This window comes from Populus alba, chromosome 1 (genome assembly GCF_005239225.2).
Source record: "Populus alba chromosome 1, ASM523922v2, whole genome shotgun sequence".
Lineage (NCBI taxonomy): Eukaryota > Viridiplantae > Streptophyta > Magnoliopsida > Malpighiales > Salicaceae > Populus > Populus alba.
In genome coordinates this window covers 49,349,475-49,366,017 of record NC_133284.1, presented here as the reverse complement: position 1 = coordinate 49,366,017, position 16,543 = coordinate 49,349,475, and the positions used below count along the sequence as shown (strand labels likewise).

General features: G+C 34.9%; 2 protein-coding genes, 2 non-coding genes and 1 pseudogene across 4 annotated transcripts; 2 read left to right on the top strand and 3 right to left on the bottom strand.

Annotated features, from left to right (window-relative positions):
- Window positions 1-984: 984 nt before the first annotated feature.
- TRNAM-CAU (transfer RNA methionine (anticodon CAU)) lies at window positions 985-1,056 on the bottom strand. Its single transcript has one exon. It is a non-coding gene; the product is annotated as a tRNA-Met (tRNA).
- Window positions 1,057-1,065: 9 nt separating this feature from the next.
- On the top strand, window positions 1,066-3,653 carry LOC118027860 (vacuolar protein sorting-associated protein 22 homolog 1). Its single transcript, XM_035031350.2, has 7 exons — window positions 1,066-1,317; window positions 1,425-1,535; window positions 1,807-1,942; window positions 2,502-2,656; window positions 2,990-3,097; window positions 3,183-3,272; window positions 3,393-3,653. Exons 1-7 carry the CDS (start codon window positions 1,267-1,269, stop codon window positions 3,492-3,494), a joined length of 753 nt encoding a protein of 250 aa, XP_034887241.1. The 5' UTR covers window positions 1,066-1,266; the 3' UTR covers window positions 3,495-3,653.
- Window positions 3,654-3,817: 164 nt separating this feature from the next.
- On the bottom strand, window positions 3,818-5,245 carry LOC118027850 (fatty acid desaturase 4, chloroplastic). The gene has a single exon (XM_035031341.2). It carries the CDS (start codon window positions 4,967-4,969, stop codon window positions 4,058-4,060), a length of 912 nt encoding a protein of 303 aa, XP_034887232.1. The 5' UTR covers window positions 4,970-5,245; the 3' UTR covers window positions 3,818-4,057.
- Window positions 5,246-6,200: 955 nt separating this feature from the next.
- Window positions 6,201-6,272, top strand: TRNAM-CAU (transfer RNA methionine (anticodon CAU)). Its single transcript has one exon. It is a non-coding gene; the product is annotated as a tRNA-Met (tRNA).
- Window positions 6,273-6,920: 648 nt separating this feature from the next.
- Window positions 6,921-8,899, bottom strand: LOC118027868 (probable folate-biopterin transporter 4; annotated as a pseudogene).
- Window positions 8,900-16,543: the final 7,644 nt, after the last annotated feature.

Below are 16,543 nucleotides of genomic sequence, written 5' to 3'. Positions count from 1 at the left end.
TTAAAAAAAAAAAACTGAAACCGGTTCAAACCGACCGGTTTCGGTTTGGTTTGGTTTGGTTTTTTAGGACAAAAACTGGTTTGGCTTGATTTTGGCTTGGTTTTTTCAGTTTGGGTTCGGTTCAATTCGGTTTTTTCAGTTTCAGACTTATAAAACCGAACCAAATCGGTTGGTTTTTAAAAATTTTAATTGGTTTTTTTTCATGGTTAGATTTTTTCAGTTATTTTTTTCTGGTTTTTTCTATTTAATTAGTTTTTTAGTTATTTTTTTTTTCAAAATTTTAATCAGTTTAATCAGTTTTTTTTTATTATTTAATTTTTTTTGGTTATTTTTTTCTTCTCATTTTAATCAATTTTTTCGTTTTTTTTTTGTTACCCCTAAAGTATTTGCGTAAGAGAAGTGGAGCATCATCAACGATAGACTTGGTTTTTAGCAGGCTGTCGAGCTTGGCCCAGAGAACTAACAAATAATTAAATAAAGATGAGCACATGGAGGAAACTTATTCGCATCACCATGCTTTATGCAGACATTATCAGGAGCAATATCTTTAGAAATTGGTAAGAGTTTTAAACATCCGATCCTCGTGGAGAAAGCTTTCCTTGAGAGTCTTGTAGTTTTGTTCAATACCCTCGTTCATCTTAAGCTAGAACATCCTTCGAACAAATTCATATATTGGTTTTTTTAATCTATTTTAAGATTATATTTGATAAAGCGGTTTAAATATATTTTTTAAAATATTGTTTTTTTTTAAGTATTAAATTGATGTTTATTAAGTGTTTTATAATAATTTTGATATATTAATATTGAAAATAAAAAAAAAATGAGTTTTTTTATATATTTTCAACAAAATAGAGGAGTGTTACAAATCAGAAAGGGCAGTATTAAATTTAGAAAATAAAATGAGGGACCTAATTGTAAAGATAAAATAATACAGGAGAGCGATTAAATAAAAAATATCGAGTGGTAAGGTAGAAGCTACTCTTCTATCAGAGCCTGGTTTCGATCCAGGGACCTGTGGGTTATGGGCCCACCACGCTTCCGCTGCGCCACTCTGATTGTTGAAATTACTTAGCAGCTAAATTATATATCATATAACTTGATCTTGTCTTCTTAGTTCTTTTCCTTGACCGTCTCTACCTCTTTCGCTTCTTTATCGCAGCAGCATCCATAAAAAATTTACTAACCAAGAAAGCAATTCAAAGTTCAAAGCTTTGATCAAAACCCACAAAAGAAATCAATCAAAGAAACAATCTTTGATCAAGAAGAATGAGGAGGAGACCTGGTATTGGTGGGTTACAAACAGCAGCTGCTGCCAGGGTAACTATTGTTTGATTCATAGATTTCATTTTTGTTTGTTATGCTGTTACATATTTATTGTTGCTGAATTGTTGTTTTTATTTTTGATTTTCATAATGCTATTGAAGGATCAATATCGGTTACTAGGAGAAAATGTAGCAAAGCTAAGAACTGATCTTATGAAAGAACAGCTTGCCACTTTTCGCTCTCAGCTTGAAGAATTTGCCCGCAAACACAAGGTAAGCTGATAGAATTCTGTATTATATCAATATATTTTACTATTTGAGGATGAAAGAGTTCGAACTTTTACTGCTGAAGTCGTGAATTTAAAGGTGTTTAGTTCTGTTATGGTAAAGAATGATGAAATTTTGGGCTTCTTTCATAAATTCAATCCTAACCCAGTTGCTAATTTTGATGGATTTTGGGAAAAAATGAAGGGAAAATAGTATGATTGTCAAGGTTGTGACTTTATGGAAACTGGTATTGAGATTTTGATGTGGGCTGGTGCAGAATGACATTCGAAAGAACCCTACTTTCAGGACGCAATTCCATGAGATGTGTGCTAAAGTTGGAGTGGATCCACTGGCATCGAATAAGGGTTTTTGGGCAGAGCTGTTAGGGATTGGTGACTTCTATTATGAACTTGGTTAGTACTGTTTCTTTCTTGATTATTATGGTGCTGTTTGTAATGCAAATGTGTTTGAGGTTTCAAGTGTCTTTGATGCAAGACAAGAAGGTGTATCTGTTGTTTACAAGAATTTTATAAATGCATTCTAAGAACATTTATTTGCAGTTTGTATTGGAATCATTTGACATGGTTGCAAGAATACATCACCTAAGAGGCTATTTAACTAAAATTAATTACTTTGTTTTGTAATAAGACTGGTGGCGGGTCTCAAATTGGGCTCTGATTTAATTATTGAGGATTGAAACCTTATGGCTTTAAATTCAAAGATCTTTGGGGGATTACCAGTTAGAATGTTGTATTTTGAAAAAGTACAGTCTCATTTTTCTGATGGTGAATCATATAATCTTTGGTGCATTATGTGATTCTTTGTTCTTGAGGTATTAGGTTGTATCTCGGAAATCTTTTTGCTCCTCTAGTTCCTGCATTCCACTTTCAAGTCTAATCTTTTCATCGTATAGCATGTTATTCAATATTGCTCTAAAATGTCATTAATGATAAAATAACTACTTGGCTCCAGGAGTGCAAATTGTGGAGATATGCTTGGCAACAAGACCTCACAATGGAGGTTTGATCAACCTGCAAGAACTCTGTGCTTTGCTTCGGCAGAAACGAAAAAGTGATCGTGAAGCTGTGTCAGAGGATGACTGTTTGCGTGCTATAAGTAAGCTGAAGGTTTGTATTAAGGAGCTTTTGTGGTATGTGTTCTATTGATACTAGCTCTGTTTGAGAAACAAGATGCAAATGCAAGGTGAAGTTTTTCTACTGTTTAGTGGGGGCAACAGAACAATTTTATGTGTATGGTGTTTGCAAATTAGTATAATGCTTGCTGTAAGATAGATTAGTCTTTGCATTTGCTTTCACAGTGTTATATTTGAAGCATGCACTAGTGTCATTCTCTATTTCATGATCAGCAATAGAGTTACATGTCTCAAGTTAGTTTCTTGGCAACGTTTGTTAATTGACTGAGTGATACATTATTAACATCCAGAGCTTGAATCTTTTCAGATATTGGGCAGTGGTTTTGAGGTGATTTCTGTTGGGAAAAGAAAGCTTGTTCGGTCAGTTCCAACTGAATTGAACAAAGACCATAATGAAATTCTGGAGCTGGCTCAGGTTTTTATATTTTCCATATCTTAAAATATCATCTTCATCAAAGAACAAGTCTCTCATGTTGCATCAAACTTCTTAATTCTATCAGGCTCAAGGTTTTGTGACTGTTGATGAGTTAGAGAGACGGCTTTCTTGGACATCTGGTCATGCTACCGATGCCCTTGATACTTTATTAGATGTAAGTGTTTGTCACCAGTATTTTATTACACATAGTCCAATTTCTCATCTACCCCATTCTCACTTCTCAAACAATTGGATTCTTGGGGCTCTTAAAATCCTTATTGGTGTATCAATGTAGGAAGGACTTGCTATGATCGACGATGGCCATAGAGATGGCAAACGCCGCTATTGGTTCCCCTGTGTATCTTCCATCTCCGCTTCAGTGGTTACTGATATTTAATACGTGGTTCTTTATCTCTCCACGTCGTTTATAGCTGTACACTGACTTAAAAGTGCCATAGACATTTGATTTTTCTCCTCCGTATTTGTTGTGTTGGAGGAGCTATGAAAGTTTCAAATACAATTTTGACAGAAATTAATGTATGCTGTTCCCCTTGCCTGCCTTCCTCCCTCCCTCCTCTCGGCCAAATGCATTTAACAAAATTCTTTTCTGCCAGATATGGATGAGATTGCCTGCATCTGGTAAATCTTTCAAAGCTCCTCTCTCTAATAATGGCAATGTACAGAGGGCATGGTTGCTTATGCTCATTTTTAATCAAGGAGTAAACAAAATTCTGTTCATAAAAAAACTAAGAGATGAATGAGATTGCTGACCAAGGGTCTGTGGTCCCAAATACAGTTCTTTGAGAAATTAACTATAAATTGTATACTGAGATTATCGAAACATGCAAGGAATTACAGAAAACAATGTTATGACTGAGTGTGCCTCTTAAATTTTGCTAAAAATTTCATGCATTTACAACACATCTTGAATTCGAACCAAAACATATGTGCTTGACAGAATTATTGGACTGCAACCTGAGAAGCGGTCTCAGTCTCTTCAGTCCAGTCAGTGGTCGGTTCACTCCAGGACCTTGGTCTTACCCCAAGCTTAAAGTACAAGGCCATCTCTAATGCCTCAAAAACCTTATTCTTATCCAAGAATTCATTCCAAACTCCACTCACTATGCAATAGTTGTTGTTATATGGTTGCCGATGATGAGCACCATGTTGTGACCTAGACACGAGCAATCCAACATCCTGCAATGCCACGACTATGGGGGGTAACTTGCTCTTTGTGCCATGAGCCCACGCATGAAATTGCTGGCTAAACATGATACAACCGGCGAGCACACCAACAAAGGCATTTACAATGGGATCATTACAAACCAAGTCTACAGGAAGCACAAAGAATGCTACTGTTCGTGCAAGAGCATGCAAGTTATTAGCAAACTGACGCCTAGTTATTGTCCATGGCCACTTATGATGACCTTGAAATGCTTCAATTTGATTGCCAAAAATCGGTGTTGATCCATCACCATAGTTGTCAATACCCCAATGGTAAACCCCAGATCCAAGGTCAGCTAAAATGTACCCAATATAGCCTGCTAACATGGGCTCAAGCCAGATATGAGAATCACCTGCACCTGCAATCGCCTTAGCTAGAGAAACCAGCACCGTGGTGCACCCGGTTGCCACCCATGTTCGGTGAGACCATGTTGACTGCAAGCTTGGGTCATTGAGCACGGGAGGGGTGCTAATAGAGGTGACTAGGTTTGGTGGGGTTACAAACTGTGGCTCAAAGGTTAACTGGCTAGGGCTAGACTTAGGCTTGGTAGGGGTGGTAGTGGCTGAGCAGATGATACGCTTGCGGTGCCATGGATTATGGGTTGGGGACCTTGTGAGGTAGTGGTTGTGTTGGGGGAGGATAGACATCGAGGGTGGCTAAGAGAAACCAACACCACCGTGGCTTGAGAGGCGATATATACGAGCTCAAAACATGAAACTAGTGGCCCTAAATCACGCTGGTGGTCTTGTGGAGATATTTGAAAGACTTCAATGTTATGGTCTGCACATAGGATTCGTGGGGTTATGGAAGTCGCAAGTTCCTTGCTTTGAATTTTGCATCACATACACTATTTGCTAGAGTCTTTGCCTCGACATTTTTAATATTTAGCTTGTACTTGACACTTTATGTTGCCTTGGCAAAGAACTTGACACATAACAAGCGATGAAATACATGGTGGAAGACAAAGGGTTAGCTTATTGGATTGCAAAACTCCTTAGAGACCATACAATTTGGACTCATATATAGTGGTCCACATGCCAAGATTTTGGGTGACGTTTTTTTGAGTTAATTGGATTGGTTTTCAAGCTTATTTAGTATTGTGATAGCCATTACTTTTTGATATTAGTAAATAAAAACAATACAAAAACACATAAAAAATTATTTTTTTTAAGAGAAAAAACATAAAAATAAACCAAGTTCTGCCAAAGTCGACAGACAAATTGAGTGGACAGTTTTTTAAGATGGTTATCTTTCGATGCTCAAGGTTGTGACCAAATGGCTCTCTCCATCTTTTTGTCTAGTGGTGGATTTGTGAGGGAAACTTTTCTACAGATGGAGACAGAAAAGGAGTGGTGTTCTAATAATTTAGCCATTGATAGTGAAAATAGCTGTGGAATATTCAAGTCCTGAAGCATCTACAAGTTGCCCATTTGACGTCGGCAAAATATTAAACATGTAGGAGTGATATGAATATAATGGAGTTAAATAGCATTTTCAAGTTTCTAATTTTTTTCAATAATCTTGATTTGAATTTCTTTATTTTTATTGTTTGAGTACGTGAATTTTTAATTTAAAATATTTTTTATTAAGTTCAATCTATTTTATTTTAACATATTCGTTAATTTAACACCTAAATGATTCTAATAAAATCTCAATAATTTATCAAAGGAGGATTTTTTTTCTCTAAAAAAAAAATAATTTGTTAATAATTGATGTTTCCACTAGTTGACGTCCTTGTACAAGATCAAAAGTTATTTGAAGTATCAATCCAATATTTTTGGAATTGGTGGGTTACAAACTGCAAATAGAGGAGGGAACAGGAGGGAAGAGAAGTATTATAAACAATATATATATATTTTCTGCGAACTCATTTCAACAATCAGAGTGGCGCAGCGGAAGCGTGGTGGGCCCATAACCCACAGGTCCCTGGATCGAAACCAGGCTCTGATAGAAGAGTAGCTTCTACCTTCCCACTCGCTATTTTTTTTATTTAATCGCTCCCCTGTATTCTTTTTTTTTTTTTTTAATTAAAAACCTGTAAAGACTTTCAAGGAAGGCTTCTCCACGAGGATGGTTAAAACCCTTAAACAATTTCTACTGATATTAATTTGTTACTAATGATGATGTTCCCAGAAAGGTACAAGGAAACCAGCGTTGAAGCCACCAAATTCTCTTGGCGTTGGAGATCAACACCGGCCCTGCGGACTGCATGGGATTTTGATGAAATTTTCCATGAAATCGAGGGATGCCAAAGCAATGCGTCGGTGTTGCTCGACGGTTGCAAGCTTGCCAAGAAGCCATCGCAGCCACTTGAGACACAAGTTGGTCGGGAAGATAAACGCAAATGGCCGCTGACAACTGAAGCGTGGGTGGAGATGTTAACTTGTGCAGCGGTTTCATTGTGGATTGAAAGACCATGCTCAATCACTCATCTGAGGTGCAGAGCTAATCGATTTGACTCAACTCAGCCCCTAATCGTTTTTCAACATGTATGCTGGCAATATCTTACAAATTGATAACAGATTAAAATATCAGAGTGTTTATGATAATCCCAAAGCTCACATCTAAAGGAACTGATTGCCCTTTTCGGTGCCACTGTGACAACAATCTAGCCCTCGCCTTCCATAAACATTGCAACAGTGATAATTTTCTGTGTTTCAAATTGAAAAACTGATCAAATTGTTCTACAGCCCTTGTACTCATGTGTATCAGCAAAATCAAAGGTTAATTTGAGAGCTATAAATCAAAGGCACCTATTTCTTTCAATCCTCAAGAGTGCCCTTCGTGTATCTCAGCCACTACACTACTTGGCGGCAACAAGATTTCAGTTCAATCTACAGTTACTGAGCAATCAATTCTTGTTCTGGGAAAATGAATTCTATCCTCTGCCTCTGTTGATATCCCTGTGGCTTCCTGGATTCCAAAATGAAGCCTCTTTTTTCTTTGTTCTGAGTGGAATACAAGCATTAACTTCAAAATACATCAATAGAAAAGCTAGGGAATTAGAAAAACATGAACGCATTTGAATTGATTAATAGCATCAGCAAGGGCAGATCCAGAGATGACCAAGATCTTGTCTGAAATTCTGCAGGCAAGATTCACTCGAGACACTAAAATTATATCCAGGAGGGTCAACAGAGACAACCCAATGTAAGCCCACCTGCATACCAAGCATTGAGAAAATTAAGTTGAAGAAGAACCATATTTGTTGAAAAAAGTATTTTACGCTGCTAAGTACTCACAAGAGAATCGTCCGTAGTTTCATGGTCTTTAAGTAACGATTGTATGTAAAGGTTCCTAGCATGAGGCCTAACCATCCAACAACACGTGCAGTCCCCAAAAAGGATGCATCCAAGTTCAAGACCTCTGTCTGTCTGGTAATAGAACATGACTGTTGAGAGGTTTGGAACAGTAACCTGTGCTAGGAAAAACCAAGCCATTGGTCTGGTCTTCCAAAGATCAAAAGCGAATATGGTTAGAAGAATAAACTAATATCAAGTAGAGTATATAAAGGAAACAAATCCAGCATGGCAGCTAAATTGACACCAAGGACATTAAACAGCATTTACACCCATAAAAGTGGAAAAGAAAACAATCTGATCAAATAAATCAAGCACCCATTCTATAGATTATTCTAAAGGAAGACATACTGATATATAAACATCAAATTCTATAAAATCATACACCTGATAATTATAATAGCTTTTGGTAGTTACCTCAAAAGTACTGGCTGCCTAAGAGAACGTAACAAGCTGTAAGTAGCTGTTTTCAGAGAGTGGAACCACCGTGATATTAAGGAAACACCCTTCTCAGGAATCTGGGATTTAGTACTCATACTAGCCCTCGTTTTTTCCTTCTTTTGGCTCTTCTTTCTTCTTGAAGTACTTGTTTTGGACCTCTTCAGCGAGATACTATGTTCGCCTGAAATACTACCATTTCCCATTAACAGGATGGGAGATGCTTGAATTGGCAGACTCAGGAAAAACTTTACTGTCTGCAGAATTCTCCCCAACCAAACCAGATGATAATAACTGTATGGCTGGCAGTACAGAAAAACGAAGGAAAATCTTATCTATTGGTAAGTTGTTCCATTCATGTCCTCCTAACAATCTGCCCCAGATTCCACCCAAAGCCATTGACAGCCAAGATATGGACTGCAGATCTCCAGCGAACGTAGCCCTGTTTAATGGCATCTGTAAGCTCTTATATATACACAAAAACCTAGCCCTCAGCAACCATTGCATCAACCACAACATTTACCATAGCAGAGCCCAGGTTCTGCACTGTCAAGACGATCGTGAGATGCCATTGGGAACTCCTCAAGGTTGAATTTAGGCCTAGAATAGGCCAGGGAAGAAGAGAGAGCAGGGATGCAATTACTAGGTATGGTATCCTTTTCCTTCCCTTAATTGGGATGCAGTCAGACAAAATTCTGCAAGCAAGATGCAAATTTAAGTTTCCAAGAATATACACAAAAATAATGTATAGCAAAAAGGGCAATATTCTTCGATTTCCATCAATAAAGAAATTCCACATAAGCACTACATTGTAATTTGTAATGCATATACAATCCCTGTTTTGGGTTTCACATACCATTTTGGATGCTTAAAACAGCAGTATAACGGAGTTGCCAAAACTGCTATTCCATTAGGAAATTACCACTCCTCCACAAAACAGCAGATACTTTCTCTATAAAATGAGTGTTTCAATGCAAACAGTTTCGTATCTCCCTTCGTTCTTGAGGTTGCACCACAGATCTATCAAGAAAATTGAACAGAGCAATTTCGCATGTAAGAACTTGCTTTTTCTTATTTTGTTCATTTCTTAAGAGCAAAAACCAGGAGAAATGTTGCTTTAAAAAAGCAATAAAGCTAACTTCAAAATGCTAACCAAGCTACAAGCCAACAACATTCTCAAAAAATCAGCAAAACAGCAATAAATTCCTTAACAACATCACTGCCATCTAAATTTCTAAAACGACAAAATCACCCCTAAGAAACTTTAAAATAAACAAATCCACAAAAACAACAAAGTTACAGACTTTAACATCCCCTCTTTCTTCTCATCAAAGGATAAAACAACCCATTTCACAAAAAAAAAAAAAAAAAAAGCCCAAAAGATCAACTTCCTATAGAATTAATCAAATTTGATCCAACAAAGCCCATACATTCATCAAGGAGGCCCAAAAGAAACGATAAAGAAACCTGAGTGAAATAAATCTAGCAGATAAGCCATAAAAATGAAGCCCCAAATGCCTTCTGCTTAATCCAAAAACAAAAACCTCTCTAATTTTCACCGAATCTTCACTTTCTTCATTTGATACCCTTCTTTCCTGCTCTCTCTGTTTCAGGATTCAACCGTCTATTACAAGTATCTTTTTTATTGACATTAATGCCCACGTTCTTTTCTCTTTCTGGAACATAATACGATGCTAAGACAGGTCTTTTCATCATTCATTGACAAACATCTGCCTAATCATAATCACAATAATGATGTAGCTAATATAAAGAGAATACAGCAATGGAACTCACGATCGCAGCAAAACAACAAAATAATTCTACCATAAAAACAAAAAATATAAACACAGTTTCATCATTTCCCAGCAAATTAACTTTATTCAAGTACACTCATAAACAGAAATAATTTCATCCAATTACATTAATAAACAAGCTATTTAAACCTGAAACGAAAAAAAAAAAAAAAAACCAAAATGGATCCATTAACAATCACCACCAACCCCAACAAAACTTTGAAATTGAGATTTAGTTAATTGGTGCATGTACACTCACAAACAAATTAATAACCATTCAATAATTAAAATGAAACAATTTTTAGCACAAAGTATCATTATAAACACCAACCTACTAAGTAATCACTCACCTCTACAAAATCCATGAACGAATTAGACTTTTACATCTAAACAAAAAACAAAAGTTAATTTCAAAAATTAAACTAAAAAACACATTAATCTAAGATACAAAACAAAATGAGAGAAATTAAAGAGGAACCTTCTGAAACATGATCTTCAGGTCCAATAAAAAAATCACCATAAACATCACAAACAACTCTTCCATGGATTTCACCTATCCAAGCTTTGACACTAGAAGCAAAGATTGCTGACTATAGATTTAAAAAGGAAACTTACTTGTTATGTGAGAATTTATTTTCCTGTCCTTGAATCAATTACTAGAACCAAAATGATAATTTACAGTACGAATATCTTTGTAAATCTTGTCAGGTTAATGTAGAGAGTCAAACATGGGAGAAGAGAAAAAGAGAACTATATTATTTCAACAATGAAAAAACTTTTTTTTTCATATGAGTTATGTACTTATATATATAAGTTGAGGAAGCGGTTACTTCCTTTAGTAACTCCTCTAATGACTTGTATCAGGTCCATCCCTCATAGATGGACCATGCATAACCCAATAACTAGCATCTCTCACTCGCTCCTAAAGGACTAAATCTATCTACTGCATTATATTTCAAACTTGGACAAGAATTTCATACTTGATGAACAGACCGTGCGACCTAATGCACACAGTGAAAGGAGCTCCAATGTATAAACTTAATACAGGCCATATAGAAGACATCAATCTCATAATTAATTATTCCTTAAGGTGTACTAATATACCCCAAATATTTTTAGTTACACATAACTTAATATAATTCAATCCCTCAAGAATTTCATACTCAATTCATCCTTACAATTACAAGTATTCTAAATCATATTAAATTTATTCAAGTAATATGATCCTAACTGGTGAATACAAGTAATAGGTGTAAAACTAAAATTCTTTTTTTTTTTTTTTAACTCATATCAATCATATTTGAATTAACTTGTTTTCCTAAGAGTATTTTTTTATGTCGAATCATTCCATGACCATAAGATATACTCCTAAAGTAGCGATCATTTATACATCACCTCATGATACAGTTAAAAGTTACAAAGATCTTATACATGATCTCCAAAACTTGTATAATAAATAAGTAGGGATCCATTTTTTTATTCATGTAATAGTCATCAGCACATGTAGTATGAAATATATGTTATAGTGGAGCTTACTCTTTTCTTTTTTAAAGATAAATAGTGTATGTTGATGCTCTCCTTGTTAGAGAATATACATCATACGAGTCTTAGTCTTGTCGCAAAAAATATAGACTTCAAATTAGAATTCTCATTTGCTCATTGTCATTATTGGGAGATGAATAATTTTATACTTGGTTTTAATCATAATAGACACATGAATGGTGGGAATTCATTCATGTCTATTTTTTTTATTTAAGAATCTCATCTTAGTCCCAACCAAGGTGACATTTTAATAATTACTTTAAGTTGAAATTGCTCTCACTGCTCCCAAATCGCTTATTGGGCATGAAAACTCAATTAGTCTCATCTCTACTCACCTTACAAGTGCTAGAAGTCATTGCTCATGTGAGTGGGTCAATCTAAATCTATAGATATACTTTAACAAATTGTACTAAACAATACTCAATATATTCCATAAAATAAATAATGAATAAAATGATATTCTAATGTCATTTATTCATTACTTAATCACTGTAAACCTTCGTATGATCCTTAAAACTAGTTATATTACTAATTACATTCTACATAGGTCAAGGGATCTCACATGTCTAACAAATGCATCCCTTGCTATTGGTTTTGTGATTGGATATGCAACAATATAATTTGTATAAACTAGTTATATTACTAATTACATTTTACATATACCAAGGGATCTCACTTATCTAACAAATGCATTCCTTGTTATTGGTTTTGTGAGTGGATCTGCAACCATAAAATTTGTAGAAATGTGTTTTAGGATCATGTCATGTTCAGTAATTGCTTTTCTAATGTAGTGATATCTCATCTTGATGTGTTTGATCTTTCCATGGTTTTTGGATTTTTTACCACAGCTACTGCAACAGTGTTATCACAGTAAATTATCACTGGGTTTAATACTGATTTGATAATTTTCAAATGATACATGAAACTTTTTAACCAAACAACATCTTATGTTGCTATGAAGCAAGCTACATACTCAGCCTCTATAGTAGATAAGGCTATGCAAGATTGTTTCTTGCTCCTCCATATTATTGCACTATCATTAAGCAAGAAAACATATCCCAAAGTTGATTTGCATTAGTCGACATCTCCTCCCCAATTAGCATCAGAGTAACTAATCAATCATAAATCTTTCTTTGCTTGGTAACATAACATGTAATTTGAAGTTCCTTTCAGATATCGTAAAATCCTTTTGATTGTCATCTAGTGTTTCTAAATAGGGTTTAATTGATATCGGCTAACCAATCCAATAACATAACATATATCGAGACGTGTGCACATCATTGCATGCATTAAACTACCGACAACACTAGCATAAGGTACTTTGGATATTTTCTTCTTTTCTTCTAGAGTCTTAGGACACATATCATAACTCGGGCTCAAGCTTTTATCAACATGGGTGTCTATTGATTTGCTATATCGTATATGGTAGCACTCTAATATCTTTTTGATGTAAGTCTTTTGAATTAAACCCAAAAGCCTTTTAGTATGATCTCTTATGATTTTCACACTAAGAATATAGTTGGCCTCACCCATGTCTTTCATTTCAAAGTTTGATGACAATCACCTTTTAGTAGTTTCAATCATCTTTTTGTTATTTCCATTTATTAAGATGTCGTCAACATGTAAGGACAATATTATAAAACTATTGTTAGAATGTTTTACATACACGCAATGGTCTTCTTCCATCATTGTGAAACCATCCTTAAGAATAGCTTGATGAAACTTGACGTTCCATTATCTAGAAGCTTACTTAAGATCATATATGGATCTTTTAAGCTTGCAAACTTTGCACTATTGTCTTTTAGTCTCGAATCTTAAAGGTTGAACCATATAGATCTCTTCATTTAGTTCTTCATTGAGAAATGCAGTTCTAACATCTATTTGGTATAACTCTAGATTCATATGTGTAACTATAGCTAAAATGAGGTGAACTAAAATAATCCTCACAACTAGTGAGAATGTATCTTTATAATCAATTTCCTCTTCTTGAGTGTAGCCTTCTACTACTAATTGAGCCTTATAATGTTCTATGGACCCATCTAAAATAAATAAAAAAATTCATAATTATTTTATATTGCAGGTACATAAATAGGATTCCAATTACGTCATCTACTTCATCAAAGTCATCTCCTCTAAGTTCATTTTGCTCGAACCATGGAATGAATTTAGTAGCAGCATCTAAATGATTTGTGCTTCTTCTAGTGTGCCGTATACCCTTTTCAGTATTCTGACATTCCTTCTCAAGCAGCATTTCATCAGCGAGATTGTTGAAATCTAAGGATTCTAGCCTATATTACAACAATAGTCGCACTAACATCCATTCCTCATGCATAAAATTGAGAACGATTAACATTTAATGTTCCATGTAGAACTTGTAAACACCACTCATAGTCAGTATACTCATCCAATGATACATAATCAATGTGCTCTTAAATTTTATAAACAAGATTAATGATCTAACTCAATAAATGATCAATTTGTAGTTGTCTGTCCACTACAACAAAAATATTTCAAAAGTATATAAATATAATAATCAATATTTAATTAACGCATGTATCATTTTTTTTGTTTTTTTTTTAAAATAAATCGTCACCACAATTAATCAATAATTAATTGCCACTCTACATTTTTATTTGTGTTTTTTTTTCAACTATCAAGTGGTAGTTACAAATGGCAATTACTCGCAGGTTTTTTTTTTAACTACCAAATGGTAGTTGCACATCTGTCGTATTCCAGATGTGTATTTGCTTTATTTGGCAATTGTGCCATTTAAAGCACATTTTCAATAGACATAATTTTTCATTTTTTTTAATTAACAAATGACAATTATACAAATGTTATTTTTTGACAGAAGGGTCTTTCTAATTAATGATAGAAAAGACAAAATCCTAACCAAATTATAATTATTCATTCTTCAATGCTTCATCAAATTTGAATGATAATATATCAGATAAAGTTTTGTCAATCCAAGAGTTAAAGGAAGCATTCTTTCAACACAGAATGTACAACTAACGTTTATGCAGTAACAAGTGTATTGCACACAAAAAATATTAAAACCATGGCTCCCCTACCAATGTAGATTTAAAAAGAAAACTTACTTATTGCATGATAATTCATTTTCTTGTCCTTGGATCAATTACTTCAGTGCCACTTCAATTACTAGTACCAAAGTGATATTTCACAGTAAGAACGTATTTATAAATCTTGTCAAGTTAATGCAGAGAGTCCAAGATGGGAGAAAAGAAAGAGAGAACTATATTCTTTCAACAATGAAAAACTTTTTTTTTTTTCATATTGGTTATGTCCCTATATATATATATATATATATATATTATATATATATAAATTGAGAAAGTGGTTACTTCTTTTAGTAATTCATCTAATAACTTGGACTAAGCTCGTCCCTCATAAGCAGACCAGACTTACCCAACAACCAATAATTATCACCAGGTTAAATTCTCATCAAAATTTTCTTCCCTTATACGACCGTATAGTCCCATTAGACTCATCCTTCCATTTGTCAATCTACTTGTGTTTACCTAGCAACTAGGTGTTTCTCCTTACCAAGAGGTTTCCCCACACTCTTCCTTGTTACAAGACAAGCAGAACACACAAGTAAAAAGGGTGTAACGTATATAAACACACAAGTTATTACGGGAACCAATCCCAACCTTTATTAATCTCAATAATAAAGGAAATACACAAATTTATATATGTGTGCTATGCACAAAACTTGCATGCTATACATTTCTGCCTACATAGCCAAGGGTCTCTAGCTTATTTATAAACAAGCATATGAAAGGTTACAAAGCATACAACTATCATCCCTCTATTTTAGGCAATATTGGGGCACTTTCTCCCCCATGCTTCCGTGAACTTAATGGGTGGTTTTGACCAATGATCTCATGATCTTAGTGTCTTAAGGAGCAATCCTAACTATGATCCCACGTTTAGTAACCATGTCTCCATGATCTGAACATTCATTTTCCCTCATGAAGCCATGATCATAACTATTATAACAACTCACTAATATTGTTGCGTAACTGACAGTCTATGCTTTTGAATCTGTCGTGTTTATTGTCTGCCTTGGATTGTCCTTCGTCCAAGTAGTGTTTCCATCAAGTCTTGAACTATTCATCGTCTAAACTTATTGCTAGCTTGTGTTGCCGATTCTGTTGACACTGCTAATTTTATCAACGTTGCCGATCTCATTAGTGTTACCAATTTTGACACTGCTGCCAAATTTGACATTGTCCATTATGTCATTCTAGCAGTGTTTTTCGTCAGCGTATTCATTTTGGATTTTAACTATATTACAAACCTCCCCCACTAAAAGAAACTGAAGCCCTCATTAAACAGACTTATAATACCCCTACATCACATCTACGTACTATCACAAATTTATACCCAGCACACAAAGCCTGTTTGCCCACATTCAGTAAAATTTTGTCCACCAAATTTGGGATGCCTAAGACTTTGACATTCTCGTCGTCACTAGTTTTAGAACCAAGCTATGACTAACGTCTTCTCTAGGGTCTTGCTTGTTTCCCACAAAGTCAAAACACACTTTAAGTCTCAACACAAAGCAATGAGACCAATTCGTAAATAATACCATACAAAACCACTTTGAAGAATCACGTGAATCCCTATAAAATCCACTCAACTCTCTAATTGTTTCATATAAAACTTATAAGCAAAATGAGACAACCCTTTTTAATGATCAACGCAATTCTATGTTGAAGTTCCTTCGCAAGTCCCAACCCTGCCCAAACATGCACATACGTAGCATTTCAGCATCAAGCCCTCCTGACCTGCTATCCATATGCCTACTATTGTACCTAAGACACTTCATGACACCATTTTTAGTTGATTTAACAGCCTTACTGCTCCCATATTTGTTGCATGTTTGTCCATCAAAAACTCACAACATGATAACCCAACAAAAACCAATAATAATATTTTTATCACCCAACACAACATGAATCTCTCAACATCAAGATACGCAGAATAGTCACCCATATTACCTCTCCATTAAGGCAGCATACCAAATCATCCTTGTCGATGAGTTTGGCTCCTCAACCGAACCTACTAACCCAGTCATTGAATCTATCACTCAAACTATTCATCATCAAAGTGCAGACTCTCAATG

Bases quoted from the DNA above. Each gene is read 5' to 3' on its own strand.
- LOC118027860 (XM_035031350.2), top strand. From the start codon at position 1,267: ATGAGGAGGAGACCTGGTATTGGTGGGTTACAAACAGCAGCTGCTGCC. The intron at 1,318-1,424 runs GTAACTATTGTT...ATGCTATTGAAG, and splicing joins AAACAGCAGCTGCTGCCAGG to GATCAATATCGGTTACTAGG. The intron at 3,273-3,392 runs GTAAGTGTTTGT...GTATCAATGTAG, and splicing joins CCCTTGATACTTTATTAGAT to GAAGGACTTGCTATGATCGA.
- LOC118027850 (XM_035031341.2), bottom strand. From the start codon at position 4,969: ATGTCTATCCTCCCCCAACACAACCACTACCTCACAAGGTCCCCAACC.